Here is a 26,516-nt window from a genome sequence, read left to right as displayed (position 1 = left end):
GAGGATACAGTTCCCATCACTGAAAGTAAACTGCCACCTTGCTTCTCAATTCTTTGCTGTCGAATAATAAATAACTGCTATAATCTTCCCTAAAAGATCTATGCTCTGATGCTGCCTGATTCTTCTACTCTCATTTCTTTTTCTTAGATGCAGCTGAATGCCATTCACTGGTAAGTGAATTGTGTCATCACTTTGCTGCAGACCACACCACTGCACATGTAAGCTGGCCAAACATTTAGGTTTTGTTTTCCAATTTACAAAATCCCTTCAGAGGGCTGTGGATCAACTAGCAACACTTTTTAGTTCAGATCCTTAAACTCAATTTCTTTCCCTCTTTCTACTAATACCCTCCCTTCAAGCAATACTACTTCAGAAATAACTCCAAAGTGCCACCAGTGTGCTCAGAGATACTACCTTTTAGCTGCCACACTTTTGCATGCTGACTTGGAAACACAGCAAAATGGTCATTTTGTAGGTCTGTAGCAACAGATGCATGGTCCTCCAGCAGCCCCCTCTGCTAATGCATCACCAGGTCCTCCAAAGGGGCAAACCACAGGCCCTATGTCCAATCTTCTCACAACACAACATGTGCCTTTCACTTTTTGGAAAGCAACAACAAGCTTTCACAGCCTTTTTACTTCCTTAAACTGCCCCACTTTTCCCAACAATAAAATTAGCTTCTTTGCTTAAATAAATGTTATAGCTCACAAAGCCTTGAAGCACAAATCAAACAAATAAGTCAACTGCAAAACAGCCTGAAAGGGGAATAAACCCAAGCCCAAATGCAAAATTTCCTCAGGTCATGTAATGTTTTGATTAAAATGAGGGGAGATCACGAGTGAAAAAAAGGAGTCAGGAAGGCAGGGTCCCAGCCATGCCTGCTGGCACTGTGCCATTTACAGCTCCATTAATATTTCCACTAGAAACTTTTGGTTTTAGGGGTTTGGAACTTGAGTCATAGAGGCTTAGTCTTAGTCTCCAAAACCCAATCCTCAAGGAGGAATTACTGAGGCAAAGCTTTGCAAGGGGAAGGCATGCCTAGGTGGTTTGTTATAACAAGACTGAATGCTCTGCACAACTTTCTCTCTGGCTCTAGCTCATATACATGTGCACATCTCAGAAACCATACACAGACCTGAGGCAGGGCAGAGACTCCTTCCACATGCTACATGAATGTCTTCTAATAAATCTTCTTGCCACAGTAGCACAATGCTACGTCCCCACTTACCTTCGATGTCCAGGAATAAGCAGCACAGCTCCTCACAGTGCAGGGCTTCACCAGGGTCATACACAGCTGGGTGGACGCTCAGCAGCCTTCCATCAATGTAAAATAACACCACAAGCCACACCAAAACTTCACTTTCACCCTCTCACAGAGAACATCTGAGCTTTGGTCACAGCAGCTTCCTTTGTGGTCCCCTCCAGCTGCTTCTAGATGCAGTCCTTCCCCAGTCCAACTCCCTTCTCCTTCAAGAGGCACAAACAGCCCCAGATCCTTCCAGAAGCTTTCCCCAGAATACCCACAGTCAGGGTCAGCTGCAGTCAAATACCTCATTTCTTCACAGACAGACAAAACCTCCTGCACCTGTAGCCAATTCCCCTGTTCCTCTTAAAGGGACCCCACCCAACTGCTGCAGGGACTTTTAAGGGCTGCAGGAATGCTCCTGGTTAACAGAAGGAAGAGAAATAACTCTCTCTTTACTTCGTGCCAAAAACATGAAACCAATTCTACTGGTTAGCTTTTTAGGGCAGGCTTCCCTTGGTGTTTGTTAGGTAAAAAAGAAGAGAATATGCTTGCATGACCTATGGAAAGGTTTGGATGTGCGTGTACATCTGGAAGTGTGGTCTCTGTACACTTGCAGTATGCACAAAGAAATGTTAACAAAAGATGGAATCTAAGAAGAATAGCAAGCATGGCCAAAGAGGTTGGTACTGCATAATGCTAGATGCTTGGTCTTAATCCAGTGAGGCACTATTTGTGTCCTTATTTCCCCATCTGATTAGACTCAGAAGAGCCACTGGAGCTACTTAAAGGCTCAAATTTAGGCACATACTTAAAATCTCTGCTGAACAAGGGCCAAAACGTTCAGTACCATCTGCAGATACCCAAACTGCCTTGGGCAAAATGTTTCCCTTAATATAATCCAAGGGTTTGTTTGTTTGTTTTTAAGTTGTCTAACGGTTTGGATAGGAGGAAAATGTCCCTTAAATTAAGGAAATTAGCAGCAAATATGAATGTTATTAAAAAGATGGTAATTATTAAAAATAGGGTAAGAGCTATGGGAAAGAACACAGTGCAGAGAAATGGGGCCTTTAATGAAACTAGTAAACTGCTGCACATCGACTCTTTGCTGCCCCATCATCTGACCACAGCTTACACCTCTCAGCAGTCTGCATTAGAAACAGCTGAGAAGGGATTTAGGTGGTGACACCTGTACCACTGGAAATCTTGGCAGTTACAAATAAAACAATTAATTGCAGTAGTGAAAGCTTAAAATTAGCCCAGGAGTAAATTCTCTAAAGCCTTAAAAGCTGTCATCTGAAATTCTGAGGTGCTGAATTTAATTCCTCAGCCAGGACAGATGTAATATGTAGGAAAAGAAAGGCGTGGATGGGTTTTTTTACTTCTTACCTCATCTCAGCCTGATACAGTGAGTTTCAGCAACAGCCTAGCTGTCACAGCTATATCTGCACCATCATTCTGCAAATCCAAACTCACAGCCACACAGTTCCACCATGTCTTTGGGACTCCAACTCATCGAGGAAGCCAAGTCCCACAGCAACCTATTACTAATGTGGGTGATGAGTGTTAAATAATGAACCACTGCAGCAAAGAGGCAGATTGCAAGCCCTTTGTCTCTGTTCCTGTCTCAGCTTTTTTCGTTATCACCAGTTTTCTTTGCAAAAGGCATGAACAAACCCAAAAGCTTTTCCTAAGCAAATCAACCCACTGTATTTGTGTACACTCTGTCTTTGCAGATTTCCAATAGCTTTCACGAGCTGTGTACATTAGCTCTGCCTATGCCTTCCTGTCATTGCCTTTACACATAATGACAGCCATACTGAGCGGCTATTACAGTTATCTCACTTTCTAGAGAGGATGGGGATGTAATGATATGTTGCAATATGTGCAATGGGGTATTACAGCTAAATACTCTTTGGAATGATTGATGAACTATTTTGTAGCATGGTAAGACAGTGCAAGGCAAGGGGTACTTATCCTTCTGTGCTTCCTGCATTTCCTGCTCCCGCAGTGAACTTGGAGCTAAAAGATAAGGGCTGGGTGGTGGAGGAGGAATCAACTGAGACCCAGCAAAGAAAGGTGCCTGAATCACGGTGGAGGAGCACCTTTGAGTCATTGTAGAAACAAGCCTGTACATTAGCAGACCTAATGCACAGATGTGGCAGCTGAACTCAGAAACAAAATGAAGTGACTGAATACAGCCATCAACAAAAGATTTTTGAATACTCAATCAAACTGAAGTCCATTATGAGATTCTTCAAATAACCCAAGGACAGACCCAGATGCCGGTGACTGAAGTGCTGCTCATGGCCATGGCAACAGCTCTACGATCCCGAACAAAGCCACTCATCTTTTCTGCCTTGGTTTCTTATTCATGACTTATGCAAGCAGGTTGAAAAGATCAGATCCTGCACAGAAAAAATACCTCAGCAAGGGCTGTATAGAGCTAATTTATAATTTTTACCAAGTAGCAGTTGGTGGTAGTCACAAATACCTGCTACAATATCCCACCCTGCTGCCTCAAGCGGATGCTGAACAACTGCAAACCAGTCAAAGGCATCATACATGAGGTGAGCACAAAAGTCTGTTATCCCAGCACCCTTTCACAGAATCATAGAATCAACCAGGTTGGAGGAGATCTCCAAGATCATCACTGCACCCCAGGTTTTTGCTGTCCTTCATTTGTCATCCTTCCTCTGTCTTTCATTCCCTTTCTAGGAATGGATCAGCACAAATCTGACCAGGATTTGTACCAACAGCAGGTAATTATCCATGTCCATGGATGTAACTTTTAAGACACCAAGTGCCAACCACAAGCACTGCTGCTCTAACAGCAGCACATCACCTCCGACCTTACTTTAACCCATAGTACAAAAATCCCCCCAAACCTAACAAAGTAACATCCCCAAATTCTCCTTAAACCTGCTGAAACCCAGAAGTGTTATCAATGGGTTATCAGACTTCTGCAGTGCTGTGGCAATACTTTCTGACCAGCCTCATTGCTGCCAATGGCTTCTGAGAATCTCATTTTTTATGTTGTGTGGGGTATTAAAGACTGGTTCTATTTCTTCCATGCAACTGAGGCCATGCTTGATAGGAACTTATCACTTCCAAATCACAATCATTTTATGATTTAGTGGGGTTTTATTATTTATAGTGGAGCTTTTTTTGTTCCACTCACGTTACTGTTTCCAAAGCATCTTGGAGAAAGGCAGACTACCAAGGGCAGTATTTTTAGCTGAATTGGGCAACAGCAGTCCTTGATATTTGTCTGTAAAGTGCCAATCACCTTAAAATCCCAACTTCACTCACGATGGTTCTCCTTGAGTTGATAACAAGGCCTGGCAAAATGAAATTCTTCAGTAAACCAGCAACAAACTCAGAACCACGAAGCACCAAATTCCCCTTCAGTCTGGATTTGAATGCATAAATAAATAAGGGCTCTTGCATTTATTTCTGCTAGGAGATTGTATTCTTCCATTCTGCAATTATGGAAAAATGCAGAGCACAGGCAAGATTTAGTGTCTGAGTGTTCGCTGCAAGACTTATGTCAGTAGAAAGGCATTTGTGCTCTTGGGAATCAAAGTGAGATTCACCCATTTGTGGCAGGTGTTTTAAGCACTCAGCCTAACAATCTACCCACGCATGGCACTACAGCAATTCAATGACTAAATTAAATCTCTGAATATTAAATTAATGATGGAAATCTAAAATATTAATATATTCTAATTGAATATTCTCCGATAAATTATCTAGGCATTCTCAGCAATTTGATTTTACTTTCATTTCTTAAGGAACTTTCAGCTGCATAAATACAGCTATTAAAGCAATTCAAAAAGGGAACATTTTCTGCTCAGACAAGAGAACTCTAAACACAAAGAATCTAAAAATTTCTTTCATATGATTGATTAAATCATAGAGCCCAAGACAGCTGAATCATTAAATGACTGCTTTCCTTCAGTCCCTCTGGCTTTAGCAAGGACAATATAAATTCCCTATGGGTCTGAATACAAGGAAATACAATATGTATAATTACAGTATAGGCTTGAATGCTGTTGTAAGAGAATTTCAAATGGCACATTTATGCTGTAGCTGCACTTTTCAATCCATAGTGCTGTATGTGTGCGTGCATGCAAAGCCCACAAAGCACTGGGCATCTGCTTGCTTCGACCTAGATTCCCAAATGGTAGACACTGGTGTAGCCCCACCAGCTTTGGCAGAAACATACAATCATAGAATCAACTAGGTTGGAAGAGACATGTGAATTTACATCAGGATCTGGCCTTCTGTTTCTGGGAAATGCTGGAGGTTAAAACAAAGTCTTTGTAAGCCAGGGAAAACGCACAGAACGAAGCACAGTTTGAAGAATACAAAGCTTAGGAACCTGCTTTAAAATGCACATTGCTAAGTCATTTCCAATGGATGTGGTGGGAAGGTAGCAATGTGTTGTATTTCCCTTTTCCAATCATTCCAAGTGTGTAGAGTCCTGGTTTGGTAGCACCACAGAGAAAACAGATGAATACCAGAGCCAAGACCATGACAGCATAAATGCTTAATGAATAATTTTCCAGCTAATCTTTCTCTCTTTGGTGTCAGGGTGGTTTGTGGTGTGAATTCACAGTCAAGAGCCAAGAGCTGTTTCAATCTACGTCCTTAAACCCGCTTTCAGAGAGAGGCTGTGCCTCTGAAGAGCAACACAACATGAACAATGTCCAATTTCCTCTCTGCCCTTTGGGATTGCTCCTTCTTATCTCTGCCTGACTGTCACAATAAAGACCAAATCACCTAATTTCTGAATTTCAGCTGGTGATGCTCACAGGGGTACCACAGACAAGATGTAGTGAGAGCCAGAACTAGCAATTTTTTGTGTTTGGTAAGGCAAGAGAAACACCTGCTCCTCTGAAGAACAAGGAAGATCTAGGACTATTTGTAATCAAGGCTGTCTGCATCTCTCTCAGGAAAAGTAAGGTCTGATGTCCTTTGGGAAGCATTTGCAAGGCCTTTTCTCAACAAACCTTCTCTCACTACAGACAGATGCCATCTGTCTTGCAGCTGGGAGTTAATGGATTCTGAACTGCCAATTTCACAGCAGTAAGCAACGTGGTTGATAGAGGAGGCATGAGGGATTTCCTACAATAAAACTATTTAACACAGCCCAAAGGTGCATGCTGAAATGGCCACGATGAGCAAAGGAAATGGCAATACTGAGGGCCTGAGGGTCCAAGCCAGTGGGGATTTGACAGCTCAGTCTCATGTCTATCTTCAACACTGGAATTTTAGACTTTGGGAGGACATATTGTTAGTACCCACAGAATCCAGAAAGCAGTGGGAATTTCAGTCCCTTTACCTGATACAGAAGACAGCTGGGTAGATTTGACAGAGGGTGAGTAGACAGAATCTTGTAGAGTAGGGTTATAGGTTGGACTTGATGATCCTGAGGGTCTTTTCCAACCTGGATGTTTCTGTGCTTCTGTGACTGACTAAACTTATTTTCTACACCAGGACGGGCTCTGGCAAGCAAGCAGGCTGTAGAGCTCCTGTGTGTGCTATCCATTTTTTTTCCATACTCACTGTCTAATTACACTGCATAGCATAACATGTGCTAACCCCACCCATGAGTCCACCATGGGGTTTTCTAGTGCATGAAGAAGAGTTCTCTGCTCCATTAACACGCACCACGCCGCATGAAAGCCAACCAATGAACGACACCTCTGCTAAGGAGCAACGCAAGAGTCTTCAGGTACACTATATTCTGCCAACTTTCCAAACCACTTCAGGACTTCCTGATTAAATTTGCATAAAATGCATCCTTCCCTCTTATTCCCTGTTACACACATTAGATTATTTCTAGTATCCTTGTGTCTGAGATTATCAGTGCTTGGATATGAGAGAGCACGCTGTGCCTGTAGCATGCAATCAAGGCAGTTTGTAAGAGCACCATGCTTCTGTCTTGGTCATCTTCAGTGGGTTTTCATGGCTGTGTAATGAGAATGAACAGGTTGTTTGTTTAAGAGATCTAATGGGTAAATACCACATTTTTCAGTTCCAAGTTTAATAAAAGCAAGCTGGGAAAATTAGATTCTAAGCAGACCAAGGCAGAGAGAGGCAGCTCAGAAGAGCTCCAGAAAGGTCCTGAAGATAAAGCTGGAAGGTTGGAGCACTCATAATGGTAGATATGAATGTGGTAGTTGACAGAGGAGTCCTTTATCTAAACATGGCATGACCAAAGGTTGGTCCTGCATGAGACTGGTGGTCTTTTAAGTGAGTAATTTTCATGCAGCCCAGTGAGATGGACCAAGACTTCAGCCTTGAAAACTGACTCAAGATTCCCATTAGGAGACTTGCATGTGGATCCAAACCTGAGAAAATTCTGAAGTTCAGAAGAGGATGAAATACAAGATTAGATAATAGATAATTAGATAATAGATAATTAAGAATTAGCTACACATGTAGCTAAAAAGGATGAGTCAGTGAGAAAAGAGATGGCACTCAGCAAGGGCACAACTATTTAATGTATTATCTTAGTTGATCAGTGTGCCTGCATGAGTCACTTGCTTGGAGAAGGAGGGGGATTTCATGTTGGTTTTGTATTTTTAATAGTCATTTTTATGGACCTCATAGTTATAATAATGAGAGTACCTGACAATTAGTAATGAAATTATCCTCACTACAGCAAAATATTTCACAGCACGTAAAATATTCCCAACACAAAGGTGGAAGTGAAGCGCAAGGAAATGAAACCCAAGATTTGCACGAATGTTTTGCAAAGTAAATAAGCATATAGCAACCAAATTTGAGAGCTGTTTTCTCAGCTCCAAGACAAAGCCAAAAACTGCAAGCAAAATTATTTGTAGCTTAAACAAATCGGACGCTCCTTTCAACTCTTTGAAGAGTAGCTAAATCCTTTCAGCAGCCAAAACTCATCAGAAATTCCTATTTTTGATTTTTGTTCCTTTTACCCATTATTTTTCTGAAATACATTTCCTAGCTAGTGTGGTTTGATGCATATGAACAGACATGGATGTTCCTTTGAAAGCAAAAAAACCCTGTAATTAACAGAGGGTTGTTTTGGCAGGGATAATGTTGTGACGTCTTCCTTTTTATCCTTTAAAACCAGAAAAAAACCCTCCTTTGCCATTTAATATATTTGATCAGAATGAAATGGTTTAATGAGCAGAGAATTACAGTCGATCCCAGCTGAACCAGATAGGGCTGCATTTCCACGTATGTGGCTCCCATCAAGCTGAATTCACCTTTGCTATGATTTAAACTTCATTCAGGCACAGCCTTGCTAAAAATACTGACAAGTAACTAATCAACTTCCATAAAATGGAATTTTTACCTTCACAATAGGAAGCAGGAGTAGGAGGGAACCCAAAAGATTTGCCTACGCATTTCAAATTAGTCTGACTTCTGAAAACGCAAACAGCAAGTGGTAGGAGGAAAATGTACTTCTGGTAGGGTTTTTTGGTTTTCTAATATTCAGATTTTTCATGCCATTCCTTCCTCTCCTTGGAGGTAACCAGAACCAAAGATAGCATAATGGAGGGACTGGTTGCCATTAGTTATACCTACAAAATGTAAGCTCAAGCAGGGCTCTTGGGACCAAAAAAAGTTCAGCATCCAGGAGCTAGGATTAGGTTTGAACACATTATATATAGCAGCAGAGAAAACTGACAGACTTCCTTCCCTACAAATGGGATCTGAGCTGTAACTTCACATGTGCACTTCTAGCTCCAATTTGTGAGCAGATGGACACAAAAATATTCAGCGCCCAGTGAGCAAAAGCATGGGAAATCAGATCAAAACTGTTACCTAGATCTAGGAGACAGCAGAATGCTCCAGGGCAATCTGAAGATTATGTGGATGGAAATAATCAGATAGTGCTGGTCTTTGAAGACATTGATTTGTTCTATTCAGGATAATTAAAGAGCAAAGTCTAACAGAGGAAGCTGTAACTCCTGCTAGGAATCACCCAAGCTTCACATTCAGGGGCCAGCAAATGGTCCAGATGCTGCAGATGACCAGAAGCTCAACTCAAGCCTGAAAGATCAGGGGTCTCATGCTTAACTAAGCTGCACTCTTTGTACAATCTGCCCTGTCATTATGAGAGAGAAGGGGAGCAGGAAAGCGGCCCTTTGTGGGAGAATTCTTTCTCTCCCAGCCTATTCTTTCTTTCAGTGTTTCCTCTAGCATCTCTATTTAAAACCTGCAATAGCATACATTTCTGACAATCTGGAAGCTCAGTGGCATCAGCTAGGTGATCTCACCAAGGTTACTGGTAGTTTATGTGTGGAATATCAATTCTTCTGTACCTATATAAAATTTATTATTTGTCACTTTCATTAACACTGGAATTTTGCATCTTGGAGTCCTTCTGTTTCATCTCCAGGCTGTAGGGGGGAAAAGTGCCACAGAGATTTCAGTCCATATAAATCAACAAATTTGCCATGGCAAGCTGGTGCCAAGTTGTCCTCTTGCTGTCTAGTCAGAACTCCAAAGAACTCAGCAGGGAGTGGGACAGGACTCTGCAAGTACTCTGCTTATTTTCCACAGGAATTTAGGAATTAGGATAAATTATTAATCTGATTTAGGAAGATGTTTTTGACACATCAGACTGTTCTCCTCTTCAGATATTTCTTAAACTTAGTAGGACAACAGATTAATAGGTTGCTCTCTACCCAGCACTGCTGAGCACACAAAGGCTCCCTAGCTTCCTCCCCATGTTCTTTCAGGGCAGATATAAAAACACTTGTCACCTGCTGTGTTTTAATTCCTTGCCATACTTCCCTAGCTACACAAAGACATGACATCAACAATTCAAGTTTACCCAATACCTGGTGAATGGCAAGCATGCACCTTCAGTCATCACACAAGTTACTGCACAGCTCACCTCAACTTCTAAAGGACTCAGCAAGCTCCTTTCCTCCTACCGGCCGCAGGTTGTGCAGAAGAGTATCAGCAAATCAGTGTGGAACTGCTAATGATGACAACACCTTTCAGTCCAGGCACTGTTTCAAGACGACTGGGTGAACTTCCTGACAAGGGTTGCCAGTGACACACCACTGTTGCTAAAAATAAGCTCTCAAATTTTACAGTTGTTGCCATTTTCTTCCAAGGGAAGAGCTGCAAAAGTTTGCCAGGCAGGTTTTTTTTTTAAGCAGTTGATCTTCCTACTGCTCCAAAAACTGCAACCAGCACCCGCAAGAGGAATAGCAACATCTATTTGTATTTTGCTAACGCTTTCCAACTGCAGCAATGTATCCACCAAATATGTCTGTCAAAGGCCCCTTTTCCCTTCTTTTTCTTTTCCTGTCAACCAATAGTCAGCACAGAAACCACACAGGCAAACTCCATCTCAGAGATCATTCTTGTAAAGAAAGAAACTAGCAACAGAGAGAGGATGAGGGATCCATCTGCAGTGGCGGCAGGCAGCCAACCTCCCCGGGCCCTGCCATGCATCTGTACTGGGGTGCTGCGAAGGGAGGGAAGGATGCAGCACCCCCGCGTCGCTGGGTGTCACCAAGCCTAGCCTTACACCTGCAGCTGCTTTCTGGATGAGAGTGTGGGCAAAGTGCCATCTTGGCAGCAGTGCCAGCGTCTCTCGAGGGACTGGCTGGAAGGAGGCGATTAGGCTGGCGTTCAGCTGGGGGAGGAGAACTGGGGCAAGTTGTTTGGGAAAAAAGCGCTTCAGCAGCATGTAAAAAAAACTTTCTTTGGACGAGGGAGAGAGAGCAGAGACTCAGAATCATAGACTGGTTTGGAAGGGACCTTGAAAGATCATCTAGTGCAACGGTACCACAGTGAGCAGAGACATCTTCAGCAGGCTGCTGAGAGCCCCACACCACTTGACCTGGAATGTTTCCAGGGATGGGGCATCTGCCATCTCTTTGGTCAACCTGGGGCAGTGTTTCACCACCTTCATTAAAAAAAAATGTTTCTTGTGTCTAGTCTAAATGTCCCCTCTTCAAGTTTAAATCCATCACCTGTCACAACAGGTCCTGCTAAAATCTGTCCCCATCTTTCTTATTGGTACCTTTCAGCAGTGAAAAACCACAAGAAGGTCTCTTCAAAGCCTTCTCTTCTCCAGACTGAACAATCTCAACTACCAGGCCTTTCTTCACAGCAGCTTTTGGATCATGTTTGTAGCCTCCTCTGGCTCTGCTCTAAGAGGTTCATGTCCTTCTGCTAAGGACTCCAAGCTGGACCCAGCACTGCAGGTGGTGTCTCACCAGAGTAGGGCAGATGCTGTGAGCTTGGACCACAACTACTACTTCACTAGACCCACTACAAGGTTATTGTTGTTATCACTGTTGTTGTTATTATTAGTATTTCAGTTTCTTTCTAACTTACCCGAACCAGCTGCTGTGGAAAGGGCCCTCTGGAGTTCTCTGGCACGTTGATGGGTGGGATGACCCAGTCTCGCTTTTGCCGCCGCAGGCCATTGGCACTCTGGTGTTGGCGCCACGGGAGCAAAGTGTCACTCTGCTGCTGCCCCAGTTCTCCAGGCACCAGCTTCCTTCCTTTTGGCTGGTTTGGAAACAAGAAAGCAAAACCAGTTAGCTTCTTCCTCTCTTCTTAGGACCTCTCCCAACAGTGGCACTTCCCTGCGTGCAAATGGCCACGTGTAACTGTGAAAATCCCTGTTATTAACGTGATCTGTTTCTGCATGGCAAAGACACAATATGCTTTACTGGCAACTCTGCTGCCACTTCATTTTCACAAATATATGGAGCTGTCACTCTCAAATCAAGATGTCTCCCGTAATATATCGTCTTCATTACACCAACTGCAGGGAGATTTAGCAGCACATTGGAGTAAAGAGCTTTCTGCAAGTTTCTCCTAAGTGCAACCTCCTGGAACACAATGAAAGGGGAAGGATTCACAGCCTGTGTCATGGGTCAGCTTTAGAGCACAGCTAGCATTAGGAGGGTCAGAGGAACCTCCAGTTTGCTGGTCTGCAGATGTACCCCACCAAATCAAAATGACCACAACCAGAGGCAGAGTCGGTTCCATGGCTGCAAAGGTGAATTATTAGTTCAACTTCTTAGTGCTTCATGAGTGACCTTTTTCTATGAGCTAGGTTTTGAACACACATCCCAAACACACATCTCCCCACGCAGCCTGGGAAGTGTAATGCATTTCAGGCAGCAAACACTATTTTTATTATTTGAGGCACCTTTGAGGCCTTCTTTGTGATTTCTTTTTCTTTCTTTTTTTAATATGGATTCTGCTCATGGCCAACTTTGGTGTTGGACACATTAAAATGCTGTGGTAGGAAATGGTGGGGCCACGGCTGAGACTTACTGAGTCAGCTTGGTTATTATAAAATTTCTGCCTTACAGAATGATGAATCAATGAAATTTAGATAATTAGTACTCCGTGGCCTTCTAGGATGCCAGGGATTACTTCTGGGAAGCCTGCAGAAAAGATAACTAATAAAGACAAGAGTTTTTGTCTTAGATATGACTTGCACCTCCATCAGAAAACAAGTCTCATAAATCAGAAAGTGTGCAAGCCACATTCACTTTGTTTGAGGTAAGATCCAGTGGGAAGGCTATTCTCTGAGTTTTACAATTTTCAGCTATTTTTCCCTAAAAACACCTCATTAAAAAACATCAATGCCCCAAACCCAGGAATACTGTAGGAAGAAAACATCAAAGTATTTTCTGAGACTCCTGCAATCTGAAGCCATGCTCACTTTTTGTCTTACTCCAAACATACAAACTCAAACATCCTCAAAGCATTTAAAAGCAGTTGTCTGTAGGCACTGGTTTCAGTGGGAATCGTTGCTTCAGGGTTTCTGGTTTGATGTAAATCCATCTATCAGCACATTTCAACTCTTGATCTAGAAGTACAATGAAGCAGACAATCACCTGAAGGTTATATAACATGTGAAAACTAAGCAGTATATGGAACTGAGGTGGCGGCTCCAAAGCGGTGTGGACGTTCTGGATGTTGAGACTTGGGCACAGCAGCAAGGAAGCTGCTTTCATAGCTTGGTCGTGGTTCTGATCTGTGTAACCTGTGGAGGGCAGACATTCACTGGCTGCAATGGTTGAAGGCATCTCTGCAAAAATGTAGCTATTTTTACTGCACACCCTAAAAACCAGCCAGTTTCAGAGCTGAATTTTCACAGAACAGACAACCACAATCTTTTTTTTTCAGCCACATAATGTGTCACATTTCTCAAAACCTCTCTCCTGCTAACTCATGCCACCAAGGTGACTGCTGTTTTATGTTTGCCTGAATGCTGCTTTATACACTTCAGCAAGGATCACCACTAAGCTGCTGCTGCAGGATTGCCACATCACCGATCAATATTTAGATGTTGTTCTAAAAATATTCACTTCAGTGGGTAATGAACAAAAGAATCAGCAACCTGATGTGGCGATGGGATACTTTCTTGGGACACTCAGGATATTGAACTCCTCCTTCCTATGAGATGTAATATGCTATATCCAACAGAGTTTTCACCTATGATGGTTTGGGTGTTCCCTGCCCCTCCACACTTTAGAAAGCACCCAGACTAGACTCAGCTGGCTCTGGAAATATGAATGAAGCTTATATTTACAGCTGGCACAATATACAAGCAGATAGTTACAGTATATACAGTTATAGACAGAAATATACAAGGGAAAAAGGTAATACAGAAACACAACTCCCCTCCCAGAAACCTGAGTCCCCAGGAGGGGCTCTCAACCACCCCTGCACCTTCCCCCTGCCCCTCTCAACCTTACCCCAGTCCCAAGGAAGAACAGAGGTTTGGCCAGGGGGTTAGGAAGCAAAGTGGATTAGTCCAAAAATGGAGGATGAGGTTAGAGAGTAAGATGCAGCTCAGCCAGCAGCCCAAGTGAGTGTGGTTATCTATGTTTTTATTTCTTGTTCCTATACATCTCTTGTCTCTGCAGGAGGGAAGTAGACATCACCGCTGTTTTCCTGTAATTACAGCCTGTAATCCAGTTCTTCCCACCAAAACATTCTAGCCTGCTTCAAACTAGCACATCACCTAAAGGGAGTTTTATCACCAGAAAGCTACCTTTTGTGAACGCTGACGAAAGCCATGCAATCCAAAGGAGACAGCCAGAAGTGGGATGCAAACATGAGAAAGGACCAGCAGACAGGAGCTACAGAAAAGTGGATATCCTCCTTTCTTTTTTTAATTGGCTTGTGACTTCCAAATGGGCATCCTCTGAGAGCAGGTATTTGGATCTGTTTGTATAATTGGCAAGTGAGCGTTGGGACAGATTATGAAAGGATGGTCAAATAATTTGTGCTCTGCTGAGTTTACACAGTGGAATGAGTCTGAACTAAAGACAGACTTGAGAATTACCACAAATCCCAAAGCTCCGTGTATACTGAAATAATTAGTGTCAGCTCAGCAAGGCAGCACCAGCCTTTTTAGTCTCTATGAAATATTTGCTGGCAGGTGACTAGACAGTGACTAGCTTGCTTGTCACTCTTGATGATGTTTTCCTACATTAGAATAAACCATCAACATGACTCTGAATTTGCTATGTAGAATTTCAAAAGTGCCTTGCAACAACAAAACCAAATTTTTTAAACAAGGGCTCTTTTTTATCTTCCTTTGTTGGTGATGCAGTTCTCCTGACCTTAATCTCTCTGGTGTTGTTTAAATATGTTGTGCATGTTTTCTGCTGTTTTAAAAGCTGTGAGACGAATGCAGTAACAAAGTCTGGTGAGCACAAATGCCAGAACTACTCAGATCTCTGACTGAAACATCCAAGAACATCGCTGGAATAACAGCAGTGACTAACCGCGAGCCCCAGGAAACTCTCCTGGACTTTGGAGCTTGCAAGGATCTAAAGTTCAGTGCAAAAGCAGAATGTGACACTGCATTAAATTAATTGTAAAATACAGCTTCCAGTTCTGGTTTTGCTGAATAACAGTTTTCACTGAGATAGCAACTGCTCCTCCTCTCGTGGCCTTACTGGCCATATGCTTTCCAGAATTTCAAACAGTCACTTTCAAAATATTCATTGAGTGCTGTGTCCAGTTCTGGGCTCAATTCAAGAGATGTTGAGGTGCTGGAAGGTGTCCAGAGAAGGGCAACAAAGCTGGTGAGGGGCCTGGAGCACAGCCCTGTGAGGAGAGGCTGAAGGAGCTGGGATTGTTTAGCCTGGAGAAGAGGAGGCTCAGGGGGACCTCATTGCTGTCTACAACTACCTGAAGGGAGGCTGTAGCCAGGTGGGGGTTGGCCTCTTCTCCCAGGCAACCAGCAATAGAACAAGGGGGGACAGTCTCAAATTGTGCTGGGGGAAGTATAGGCTGGATGTTAGGAGGAAGTTCCTCACAGAGTCATTTGCCATTGGAATGGGCTGCCCAGGGAGGTGGTGGAGTCACCGTCCCTGGAGGTGTTCAAGAAAAGACTGGCTGAGGCACTCAGTGTCATGGTCTAGTTGACTGGATAGGGATGGGGGATGGGTTTGACTGGATGATCTTGGAGGTCTCTTCCAACCTGGTTGATTCTATGATTCTGTGATTCCTCTACATTTTGTAGTGCCATCAGAAGAAAATCTGTCCATAACCCTCCTCTCAATTGAACCAGGCATCTCTGGGGCTGCTGCTTTCAGGTGGTTTCCCAGCTCTCCTGGGTGGTTCTGCTGTTCAGGAGGGTTTTTGTAGTTCTGTATTACTTTTAACTTGCATATGAGTGTATATAGTTGCAAATATCTGTATAAATACATATATATAGAGAGCATATATATGCTTGCATATTTGTGCCACGCTGTAAATATAGCCTCATTCTTCAACTTCCATCCAGCCGAGTTAGCCTAGTGAATTGTGAGGATGGGGGAAAACTCTCAAACTCCCACAGGTGAAAAGATGACAGGCAGCAGAAGAGAAGCCAGTCCATGAAACGTGCTCAGAGGAAAATTCCCCTCTCCATTCTCAGACTTTAAAACCAAATAGATTTAGGAAACCCAAATGACCGGTGCTCCAATTAGCTCCATTTATGCCATGGCACAGAGAACTCAGGGGGATTCTCATCTGCATTTAGTGCTGGCAATAAGTCAGGACAGCCATCTAAGCAGGTCTGCTGTCTCTGTGCCCTGTCAGCCTTTCATTTTGGGGGCACTCAGACTAAACTCAACCCCTGCTTGCGAAAGAGGTCAAAACATATTTCGCTGCAAGAAGAGGACACGTGAGATGCCTACAACCCTCAAGCCTTATCCTGCTTGTGAAAAGAAGGCTGTGAGCCACTGACTTTTCACTAGCCCACAAATAAAACCAGTGAGTGTGAAGAAATACCAGCTTTCACCTTCCGCTACACTTAGCAGTAGCCAGTCTCGCCAGCTGGCACATCTCCCCTCCCAGCCAACCTGCCTTTGATATCCGTCAGCCTCTGGCTACAGAGACATCTGGAAGTTATTATCCAGCAGAGCGTATCACAAACCCATTTACATAATATAATATCATATTTTGTGTTCCTGCTTAGCTGAACATTTTGGATCACTCTAATGTTTGGGTAAATAAGCCACCATTCTCTGCATATAAATAACAGTGAGACTTAGGGTACGTTTGGTGGAGCTTATTCATTGTATAGAGCTCAACTCACAAAACAAAATGCTCCAAATCCAACACTAAAATACACTATTCTTGCACTTGGACTAAAAGGTACCTACAACTGCAGGAGAGGTAATAAGGCCTTTATTTCCCAAGTATCAAAATTATTTATGATGCAACCTGTGTTTTACTTATATGTCAGTCTCACTACTTTCATAGGATCCTGAACACTGCACACTAGACATTCTTCAGCAGAGAAGTAATAATTGACTTGCTTTGTTTCTAGTGTCACTCCCCAGGTTTAACTGAGGCAATGTGGTTTTAATGTCTCTTTATCAAGCCAAGGGGATACAAAGCCACCATTAAGTCCACTGCTCAAACATATTTGCCTTCATCCCCTATACAATTTGGAAGACTGGTACCATTTTCAACCAAGGGGAAAAAAAACTGTTAAAAATATTTAAACTGAAGCATTTTTGCTTGTTTCCATGGTAGCTGTGGAAAGGACAGGGGAAAATGTATTTACCAAACAGAAAATAAGACAATGAAAATATAGCTTAGTTCTTTAACAAAAGGAACACAAGAAGGCTGCTAAAAAAAACCCATTTGCATGAATTCTGTTCTAAGTAGACAACATTTTTTCTGACATCAGGGATGGTAGTGCAGTCTACAACTACCTGAAAGGAGGCTGTAGACAGCTGGGGTTGGTCTCTTCTGCCAGACAACCAGCAACTGAACAAGGGGACACAGTCTCAAGTTGTGCTGGGGGAGGTCTAGGCTGGATGTTAGGAGGAAGTCCTTGACAGAGAGAGTGATTTGCCATTGGAATGGGCTGCCCAGGGAGGTGGTGGAGTCCCTGGAGGTGTTCAAGAAAAGCCTGGATGAGGCACTTAGTGCTATGGTCGAGTTGGTTGGACAGGGCTGGGTGCTAGGTTGGCCTGGATGATCTTGGAGGTCTCTTCCAACCTGGCTGATTCTATGACGAATGAGCCCTTTTCCCCCCCAGATGCACCATTTCCTGTGTTTCTGATCTTTTAGCTTTTTCATTTGGGTCACTGCTGAATTTGCCAAAGTTGGGGACAGGAAAAAAAAAGTAGCTTTGAGGAGATCAAAGTTTTTTAGACTTTCATTTATGGCACTCATCCTACGAGAAGGTGTTCTTCAGAACCAGTAAGGAATCCATAATCTGCTTCTCTCCTTATCCCCACTTCTGGAAATCAGTTATGACTGTCTAGATTAGCTCTATTTACTAATAGTTGTAAGCTGCAGTAAATTTAATCAAAGATAGCTTCATGTCACGTCCCATTAGCATCACAGCATAAATTGCCATTCATGAATGATTTGTGTCAAAGTGCTCTGAAAAGTAGCGTTTTAGCAGCACGATGTTCCAACGCACACAGTCCTTCAGCAGGGGCATTAAATTAATGTGTTTGCAGAGAAGCCACTAATTGACAATGAGATGTGATTTTGGCAGTAGACTTCCACTTTAAAGATAATGAACAGTGTTCGGATACAGAGAAGAACCCCCTCCGCTCCTAAAACTATACTAATCATTTCTGGTATAAACAGGAAGAGAGGGAACCAATCCTGACAGGATATTTCAAGTGCCAAAACAAGCTGTTTGATCATCACGACTTACAAAAGCAAACAGTGGAATCTCAGCGTTTGTGACCTTTAGCAAATCTGGCTACATACAGCCAGGAGTGTTATGTTTGGCTAGGAACTCATTAAATAAAATTACCTCTCCATTTATAGAAGCCATACAAGTAGAGTATAAAACATTTTAATTAAATCAGCTAGTTAAGCAAAAAATTCATTACTTCTTTTTTTTTTTTTTTAATATATATATCAGCTAGCAGTAGGGCTGCACAGAGCAGTTCACATTAGAGTCAATTAGTAAGAAAAATTGTCAGATTTGGCAAGTGCACGAGCTTCCAGAACACATCAGCTGACAGGGAAGGAAAAGTTTGACTAAAATCTAACAGAGTTACTGCCCTCAGAGGAGGGGAATGAGCCACGTAAAATGCACACACATGCATCAGCCATGGCAAATGCTCCTCTCTCCCAAGGAGTCTGTGTCAAAGCTGAGCCTGTATGTGCACTCTTCCCTGACAGCTTAAAAATGAGGCGTGCATGCAAATGTAAAGTTGTTAGGTGTCTGCCTGGCTTTGCAGGCTTTGGAAAATTTTGTCTGTTATAACTAATAAAATGTGATCAGTGTGACTGAGAAATCAGAATGTTCCTTAGTGCTGTGAGGCTGCAAAGCGAGAAAAAAGCTGAAGAGGAACAGCAGGTAAATGTGGGTAGTTTTTAAATAGGGAGAACACAACACTGGCCAGTAAGAGAGGCTGAGGAAGATTCTGTCCTCACAGAAGATGCACAGAGTGGGCAACAGCAATTAAATGCTAAGTCTGGACTCCAGAGAAAAGAGACACTCACTAACTCTGGGCATATCCATGCAGGTGCCATACAGAACTCTTATTTAAAACAAACAAATACCATTTATCCTCTTTGATCAGAAAATCTAACGAGGGCAGTGGCTCAGATAAGGACTCTGCAGGAATAGACTGCAGTTAACAGGCAAGCTCACAGACTGAGCCAGAACATGGCTTTTCAGGTGGCTACTGACCTCACTGGGGTGGCTGCCTCTTGCTGGGACAGAAGCTGTTCATTTCCCAGAACAATTTAACTGAAATTCATTAATCACCTGAACTCTCCTACATCCTCTGTTTGCCTAAATGTCTGGTAAATGATCACCATTCTCAGCTGAAACCTGGTAAGTCACCAGAGCACCCTAGTGCGCTTAGCTTTTGTACCAGCTGAACAGGGAGCCCTGCAGGCAACGCATGCTCACGTTCATTACTGAGTAGACATGAAATGCCAAAGGTATCTCTGGGGTAAGGGAAGCTTTGGCTGGGGTAGAGACTCAGAACTACGCTGAAACGTATGCTGTGGTACCACACCATGGTGATGAGTACAAGTGCCTCCTGAACTACACACCACTGTCAGGATTTCAAATGATGCTCTTCCTCTCTCTGGAAGACTCACATCCCAAAGCAGGTACCTAAGAAATCCACTTGCCTTTGGTGGAATCTTTAAAGTTTCCCACAGATTTCAAGCACTTGTGATACTACCTTTGTCATTGTCAGGCTCTGAATATCACAGGAGACTTCAATGAACAGAAGATGACATCATCCACAAAGCACAGCTCTTGATGTACTTTGTTCCTCCTTTTAAGTCTTGAACATCTTATCCCAACATGAAAAGTTCTGACGAGGCCGTTTCCTGGCAAAGCTCCCCACATCAACTTGACCTTTTCACATTCCCTTTGTAAGATCTAATCTTGCAGTGCTTCTTAGGTAGAATTGTTTCTTAAACATCTAAATTGCTGTTGTACTCTACTTTCTAGTGTTTACAAAAAGACACTTCTACCTTCAAGTTAATGTCATCCTCCTAATTGGAAGAAGCCATACACAATGGCTTCAGAGCTACAAGTATTTCTCAAGAGCATGGCTATTAGAGTACAGCACACTTGTTACCTGTTCAGATACCTATAGGACAGGGAAAAGGTGATAGTTCTCATCATACACTATACAGTAAAAACCACTACTGCAGCTGCATGTATCTTGCCAAGAAAGATATATGAAACACCTAGGTTAGTCAGCCCAAGTTCTGCCACCCAGATTAAAAGTTCTAATAAATAAATAGAAAAATTGTGCCAGAACATATTTCTTTTGCTCCTAGAGCTCAGGCTACTGCAGTTGTTCTTCATCACAGAGAGAAGCAGCAGCAAATCTACCCCTTAAGAAGCCTGAGAAAAATGTTAATCTCATTTTATTTTTCTAAAGCCACAAGGTTCAAAAGAGACATGAATTAAAATAATCACAATGAATTAAATGTAACAATATTCCTCCTTTTCATAATGTTTGCAAGTAAAAAGATCACAAAAGATTGAAGAGATCACAAGCACCACTGCTGCTATAGCACAAAGCAAAGTAATTCATTCTGGTACTTCTCCCCAGTGCCAGTCTGTGAGTTTGCCCTTTCAAGTTATCCTTTGGTTGTTTCAAGAGGCTCTTGAGAAAAGACTGCTCTTCTTTTATTCCCCAAGCCTGGAGTGCACCTAAGCGAATGCTTAAATCTGAACATGCAAACACATTCAATGTACCTCCATTTGCATGAGGAAATGTAAGCATGTTGAAACATGCTGCTGGATGGAGGCAGTGTCTGAGATCCCATTCCTTGCTGGTGGCCACCCAGCCTACCCTGCCACACTGGCCACCCATAGAATCAGCCAAGGTGGAAGAGACCTCCAAGCTCATCCAGTCCAACCTATCACCCAGCCCTATTCAATCAACCAGACCATGGCACTAAGTGTCTCATCCAATCTTTCCTTGAACACCTCCAGGGACGACAACTCCACCACCTCCCTGGGCAGCCCATTCCAATGGCATTCCTGGCTGCCTCTCCTTGCTCCTCCAGCCAGCAGTGCCAAGGAGACAGAATGTGACAGAGCTGCACTACTGTGAGCCATATACAATGAGCCAGGACCTGACCTCCAGAGACTGGAAAGAACTGGAGCCCCTCTTCACCCTGAGCCTGTAACTACCAAGCTGTCTGAGGTCCCTGGGCTAAGGACAAGATTTAGAGACACTCGTGACTCTAAGAGAAGATTTATTTTAATGGCTGTGTCCTCACGAGGCAAGCTCATGTTTACACATAACTGTCAATGAGTTATCACAGCAATGGAGGGGTTTGGTTTTTTTTTAAGGAAATTCAGTCCAAAATATTTTTTGGAAGCAGCAGTCAGACTTCAGCAGTCAGTAACAAAGAACATGAAACCAGAGGTCAAAGGCTTTGATCTCGCAAGGGCAAGGCACACATCACAGGCAGGCAGTACGCAGCAGGCCAAGGGTTTTGTTTTATCAGAAGAAAACTTATTTCTGTGTAGGCAGTTCAAACCTCAGGACTTCTTTTTGTTTGAAGGAAGACAGATCTGGAGTGAATTTCACTTAGGGATGATCTTTCTAGTATGGTTTTGAGCCTGACCCTTGGTTAGATGCTGACTATTTAAGAACTAAATACAGCAAGTGCAGTGCTCGGAAACTTCCCATACTGGGCTGATTTTCCAAGGCAATGAGCACCTGTATGTCATATCTTATCTTGGCTTCAGTGCAAGGCCAGGCTATTGAACACACCTGAAAATCAGGCCACGTAGCTTCAGATGTTTTCACAAACAGCACTTCTGATCTCACGCGCCAATTAAACGCTAGATGCTCCAATCCACTTAAGCATGAGGTCAGACAAGGTCACCCGATGCATCTTAATTAGACTTCCACAACTAACATGTGCAGTCTCACTGGTAACAATTATATGAGATTAATTTGTTAATCATTCACTTTCTCATCTCTGACCTGATTCATTAAAACCCCAGACAATGGCTGACAAGTTACCTAAAGAAAACAGAAGCCTCTGTCTACCCTCACTGCCTGTGATCAGTCAAGGCCTCGTTTCAGTGATGAGGATACAGAAATAAAAACGATGCTGGCTGCCATTTTACTGGACTTAGTAACTGCTTTGGGTCCTCCACAGAGGTGGACCAACAGGACAGCCCCAGCATAGCAACCCAGTATTTAAAAGGTGCAGAAATATGGCCAGGAAAAGGCAGAATAACAAACACAGCCTCATTTCTTCAGTCCCTCTCCAGGGATGGTACAGTTTGATGGGGGGAGCTCCATCACTCTGATGCCATACATCACATCTCACCCTAGTGTAGGGGAAAGAAGGAAAGGGAACAAAAGCAGCAGCTCTTTTTCCCGTTTCTTCCAGGAGCAGCCACTTGAGAGCATCAAGAAGACCAGGAGCACTGGAACCATAACTCCAACTTAAGCTGTCATTTATCTTCCATCAAGGGAAGGTACATCTTCATTGCTCCCAGGCTGCGTGCAGAGCGTCCTGGCCAGCACAATAACTGAGGTCATAAAGAAGATCAGTGCTGAATAAGCCTTTCATTGCCCAGAGACCTTTGTATTTGTGATCAGTAATAAAAGGCTGTACTAGAATTTAACATCTCAGACAGATAAAATGCCAGAGATGATTATTTAAAGGCTTCAAATGAAAAAAAAAACCCAAACCTCTGGCTGTAGGAATTCATATTATATGGCTGTGGACTCATACCTGGGTTATGAAAGAAGCCCAAAATAAGATGAGACATAATAAAACACAAGCTGGGCTTAAGTGAGGATTGATTTCTGGCAGCAGTTCTCAATGTCTGAAACACAAGCTGCATACCCATGTATTTGCAAGATTTTAATTGCACAATTCCCAGTGATTTAACATTGCAAAATGTACATATCTCCACGCTCAGAATTTGAATAGCTAAGACAATGAGAAACTTGGGCTGACATAAACATGACTCAAGGAAAACAGTATTTTTCTCCTAAAATAAGCCTCTGCAGCAGATGACTGGCATCCTACATGGACTGAATATACCCTCTATCTCCCAGCTCCTTTGCTTTGCATTCCTTTCTATGCTGTGTTTGATGCAGGACCATAGGATCCTGATTTTAGCTCCTGAGGTGAGAACTACAGAAAAACAAACAGATGAATAAAATTTGTCAGACGTGTCTTAGACACCTACAAGCACTGACAAATAAAGAAAAGATCCAAACGAGTGTGGGCCAGAACTTTGGATGGGACAAGCCAACAGAGGGAGTGGAGGATGTTGATTTGTGAGGAGTGATGAGGAGAAGCTCAGACTGTAAGTGTGGGAAGTGAAGCACTAATGACTATGTATCTGCCCAGGTGCTTGGGGAGATTTGAGCTTCTCCAGCTAAGAAGTCGTCAGCATTGTCACTGTTCACAAACATAAGCTTCATTTTAGACTCTTGCTTGTATCATTATCCAATTGTCAGAAATAATAACATACACTCTTAGAAAATAAGACATTGCTCTGCTAATTCCAGATAAGTAAAGCCTGCTTTATTTTGTTTTCTTCTGGAGCATTAACCCACTCAAGTTTGTGTTTCAGAAATGCTGACAGAAGCTACAGGGACTTTATATAACTTTGTCACAAACTTCTTTTCTTCTTCTGTTTTCTCTTTTCTTAGAATGGTTTGGGTTGGAAAGGACTTCCAAAAGTCACCTCCCTGCAGTGAACAGAGACATTCTCCACTAGATCAGTTTGCTCACAGCCTTGTTGAACCTAACCCTGAATATCTTCAGGGATGGAGCCTCAACTTCCTCCCTGGGATACCTGTTGCAGTGTTCCACCACAGTCATGGTAAAGAACTTCTTCCTTACATTCAATCTAAATCTGCTGTTCTCTAATTTCAAACCATTGCCCCTCATCCTATCACTACAGCCCTTTGTAAACAGCCTCTCTCCAGCTTTCTGGCAGGTATTGGCAGACTGCTATTAAGTCTCCCTGGAGCCTTCTCCTCTCCAGGCTGAACAATCTCAGGTCCTTCAGCAGAGGTGCTCCAGGCCCCCAGATCATCTTCATGGCTCTCCTCTGGACCAATTCTCCATCAGGTCCATGTCCTTCCTGTGCTGAGGGCTTCTTTTCCTTTTCCATTCCTTCCCTTTCCCTCTCCTTCCTTTTCCTTTTCCCTTTCCCTTGCCTTCTCCCTTTCTCTTTCCCTTGCCTTTTTCTTTTCCTCTTCCCTTTCCCTTTCCTTTTCCCCTATCTTCTTTCCAAATTATACCCACAGGTCCAACTGATACTTCAGCTGCAGCAACAGGCAGCCAGACAAGAACAGTGCAAGAAACTGCATCTTAAGTATTGATTGTTATGCTGGAATATCACTCTGATTCCTCTGGGGTAATTCTGCAATCCTGTGGGAAATATGTGACCTCATTTGCATTTTCTAATTGAATTGCTATCAGGTTTCCTGCAAGACTGAACAACAACAACAACAAAGTTCCTCAAGATACTAACATGACTGGTATTAACCAGGAAAAGAAGTTGATGTTCAAATGTTTGCTGGGGAGGAGGGGAAAATGTATGCTTCAGGTACCTTAAAATACAAACTTTAAATATTTACCTTCTTTGCTATCGTTCTGTCCCCCCAGCATTAAACTTTAATGTAGTGGTTAGAGTTCTTTCACTAGTGTTTACCAGTGAAAGTGTGCAGATTTGCCCAGGTTATTCAGTCATCTAAAGCAATTAGCACATCTATAAGGCCAACACAATGGAGGAGGGGAAACTGTCACTGTGTGGGGTCACTCACCATTTAAATACCAGTTTGTACAAGGGCTAATGGCAGAGCTGTGTGATCTCAGCTGCAGGCAGCGACACAAAACCCTCTGATTTTGCAATGAAAGCACAAAAGGGGAGGACTGCTCTGACAGGAGCCATCCTGAACTAATCTGCCACTCTGAAAGCAGGCTGGCCACCACCAAAGCTCTCCCAGCCCATTATGCAGATTTCCAGTCTTACCTGCTGTGGTAATACAGGATCACAAATCCAAAGGATCATGCACGGAGGAGTTTATCCTCTTCACCCCCCTGGGAAGTAGACCACTGCCTTCATTCTGCAGGAAGGCCATAGGAAACTGACTTTGTTCTCCCAAGAATGCACCAGGAATTTGCAGCAGGGCAGGGACCTCACTTCTACTCCACCATGACCTCAGCCATTATCCCAATGCCAACTTCACTTGTAACATTTATCTGTATTAACCTCCAAATAAACCCAAAGTCTAATAATGGACATTCCAGGAGAGCTAATTAGGTTCTCATGAAGGTTTAACCCGTGGGTAATTGTGAATTAAATTCTAATTTATACTTTCAAAGGTGCTTCAGGGGGGCAACAAGCCTGCCACTGTTGCAGGCGGCGCTGCCTGCTATCTCTGCTTGCTGCAGGACCGCAGTAAACAAGCCCACAGACCAGCATGGTTGTGGCCAGCCATGAGGGTCTCCAGACGATTCAATGTGAATGATGCAGAAGCCCATTTTCATTGCTGTAACAGCCCAAATGTATACACTCAGCCAGTAGAGCACACACCTACACATCAGCATAATTAGTCAGGGACAGCCCACCACATCTGCATACATACACGCCTTGTTATTCTCGTTAGCAAAGGTCCATTATCTACCCCTTCTGAGATAAGTTACAGTATCACAGTATCATCAGGGTTGGAAGAGACCTCACAGATCATCAAGTCCAACCCTTTACCACAGAGCTCACTGGCCACCTGAGAGAAGAGAGCAACCTCCTCCTGGCCACAACCACCCCTCAGGTAGTTGTAGACAGCAATAAGTTGGCCAGCTGCAGGTGAGAACCAAGGTCTGTTATTACAAGGATCTGCCTGTAGTCACTTCTCTTCACTCCGTTCCCACAGCTCACCTGCACCCTGCAACTCTTCTGCATTCTGCATTGCCAGATGCCATCCCATAGTGGAGCCACCCCAGCCATAGAGAAGGCCCACAGAAGCACAGAGGCTGGATGAGCAAGGCAGATGCAGTTGCCAGACGCCACCAACCAGAGGTCAGCAGGTGTGGTAAGGCAGATGTGATGCTAACGATTTTTAGTGGTTAGGAACTGTTCAGCAGTCTCACAAAATCAGTCACACATTTACAAAGCAAGATGGAAATGGATGTCTACGACAGAAGAGGGAGTTGGTCTCTCTCCCTTTCTCACATCACCCTCTCCTTTCTCTCCCTTATTTGCCATCTCCCCGTCCTGAATACAGCACAACAGCCTGAAATGCCTTGAACAAAATGATGCAGTTCTGCTGGAGCCATA

General features: G+C 43.2%; 1 protein-coding gene across 5 annotated transcripts in view; it reads right to left on the bottom strand.

Annotated features, from left to right (window-relative positions):
• Positions 1-26,516, bottom strand: part of CDH4 (cadherin 4) — a 535,396-nt gene that overhangs the window by 188,448 nt on the left and 320,432 nt on the right. For 4 of the 5 annotated variants that reach the window (XM_064167488.1, XM_064167487.1, XM_064167489.1 and 1 more), the window contains one exon: positions 11,597-11,773. In XM_064167488.1, coding sequence (XP_064023558.1) covers positions 11,597-11,773 — 177 coding nt within the window. Of the gene's footprint in view, positions 1-1,228; positions 1,513-11,596; positions 11,774-26,516 lie in introns of those variants that run through there. The other variant, XM_064167491.1, reaches the window with a different exon arrangement.

The sequence above is a fragment of the Pogoniulus pusillus genome, chromosome 29, assembly GCF_015220805.1.
Source record: "Pogoniulus pusillus isolate bPogPus1 chromosome 29, bPogPus1.pri, whole genome shotgun sequence".
NCBI lineage: Eukaryota > Metazoa > Chordata > Aves > Piciformes > Lybiidae > Pogoniulus > Pogoniulus pusillus.
Note: the sequence above shows the minus strand (reverse complement) of the source record. Positions and strands in the feature narration are given on the sequence as shown.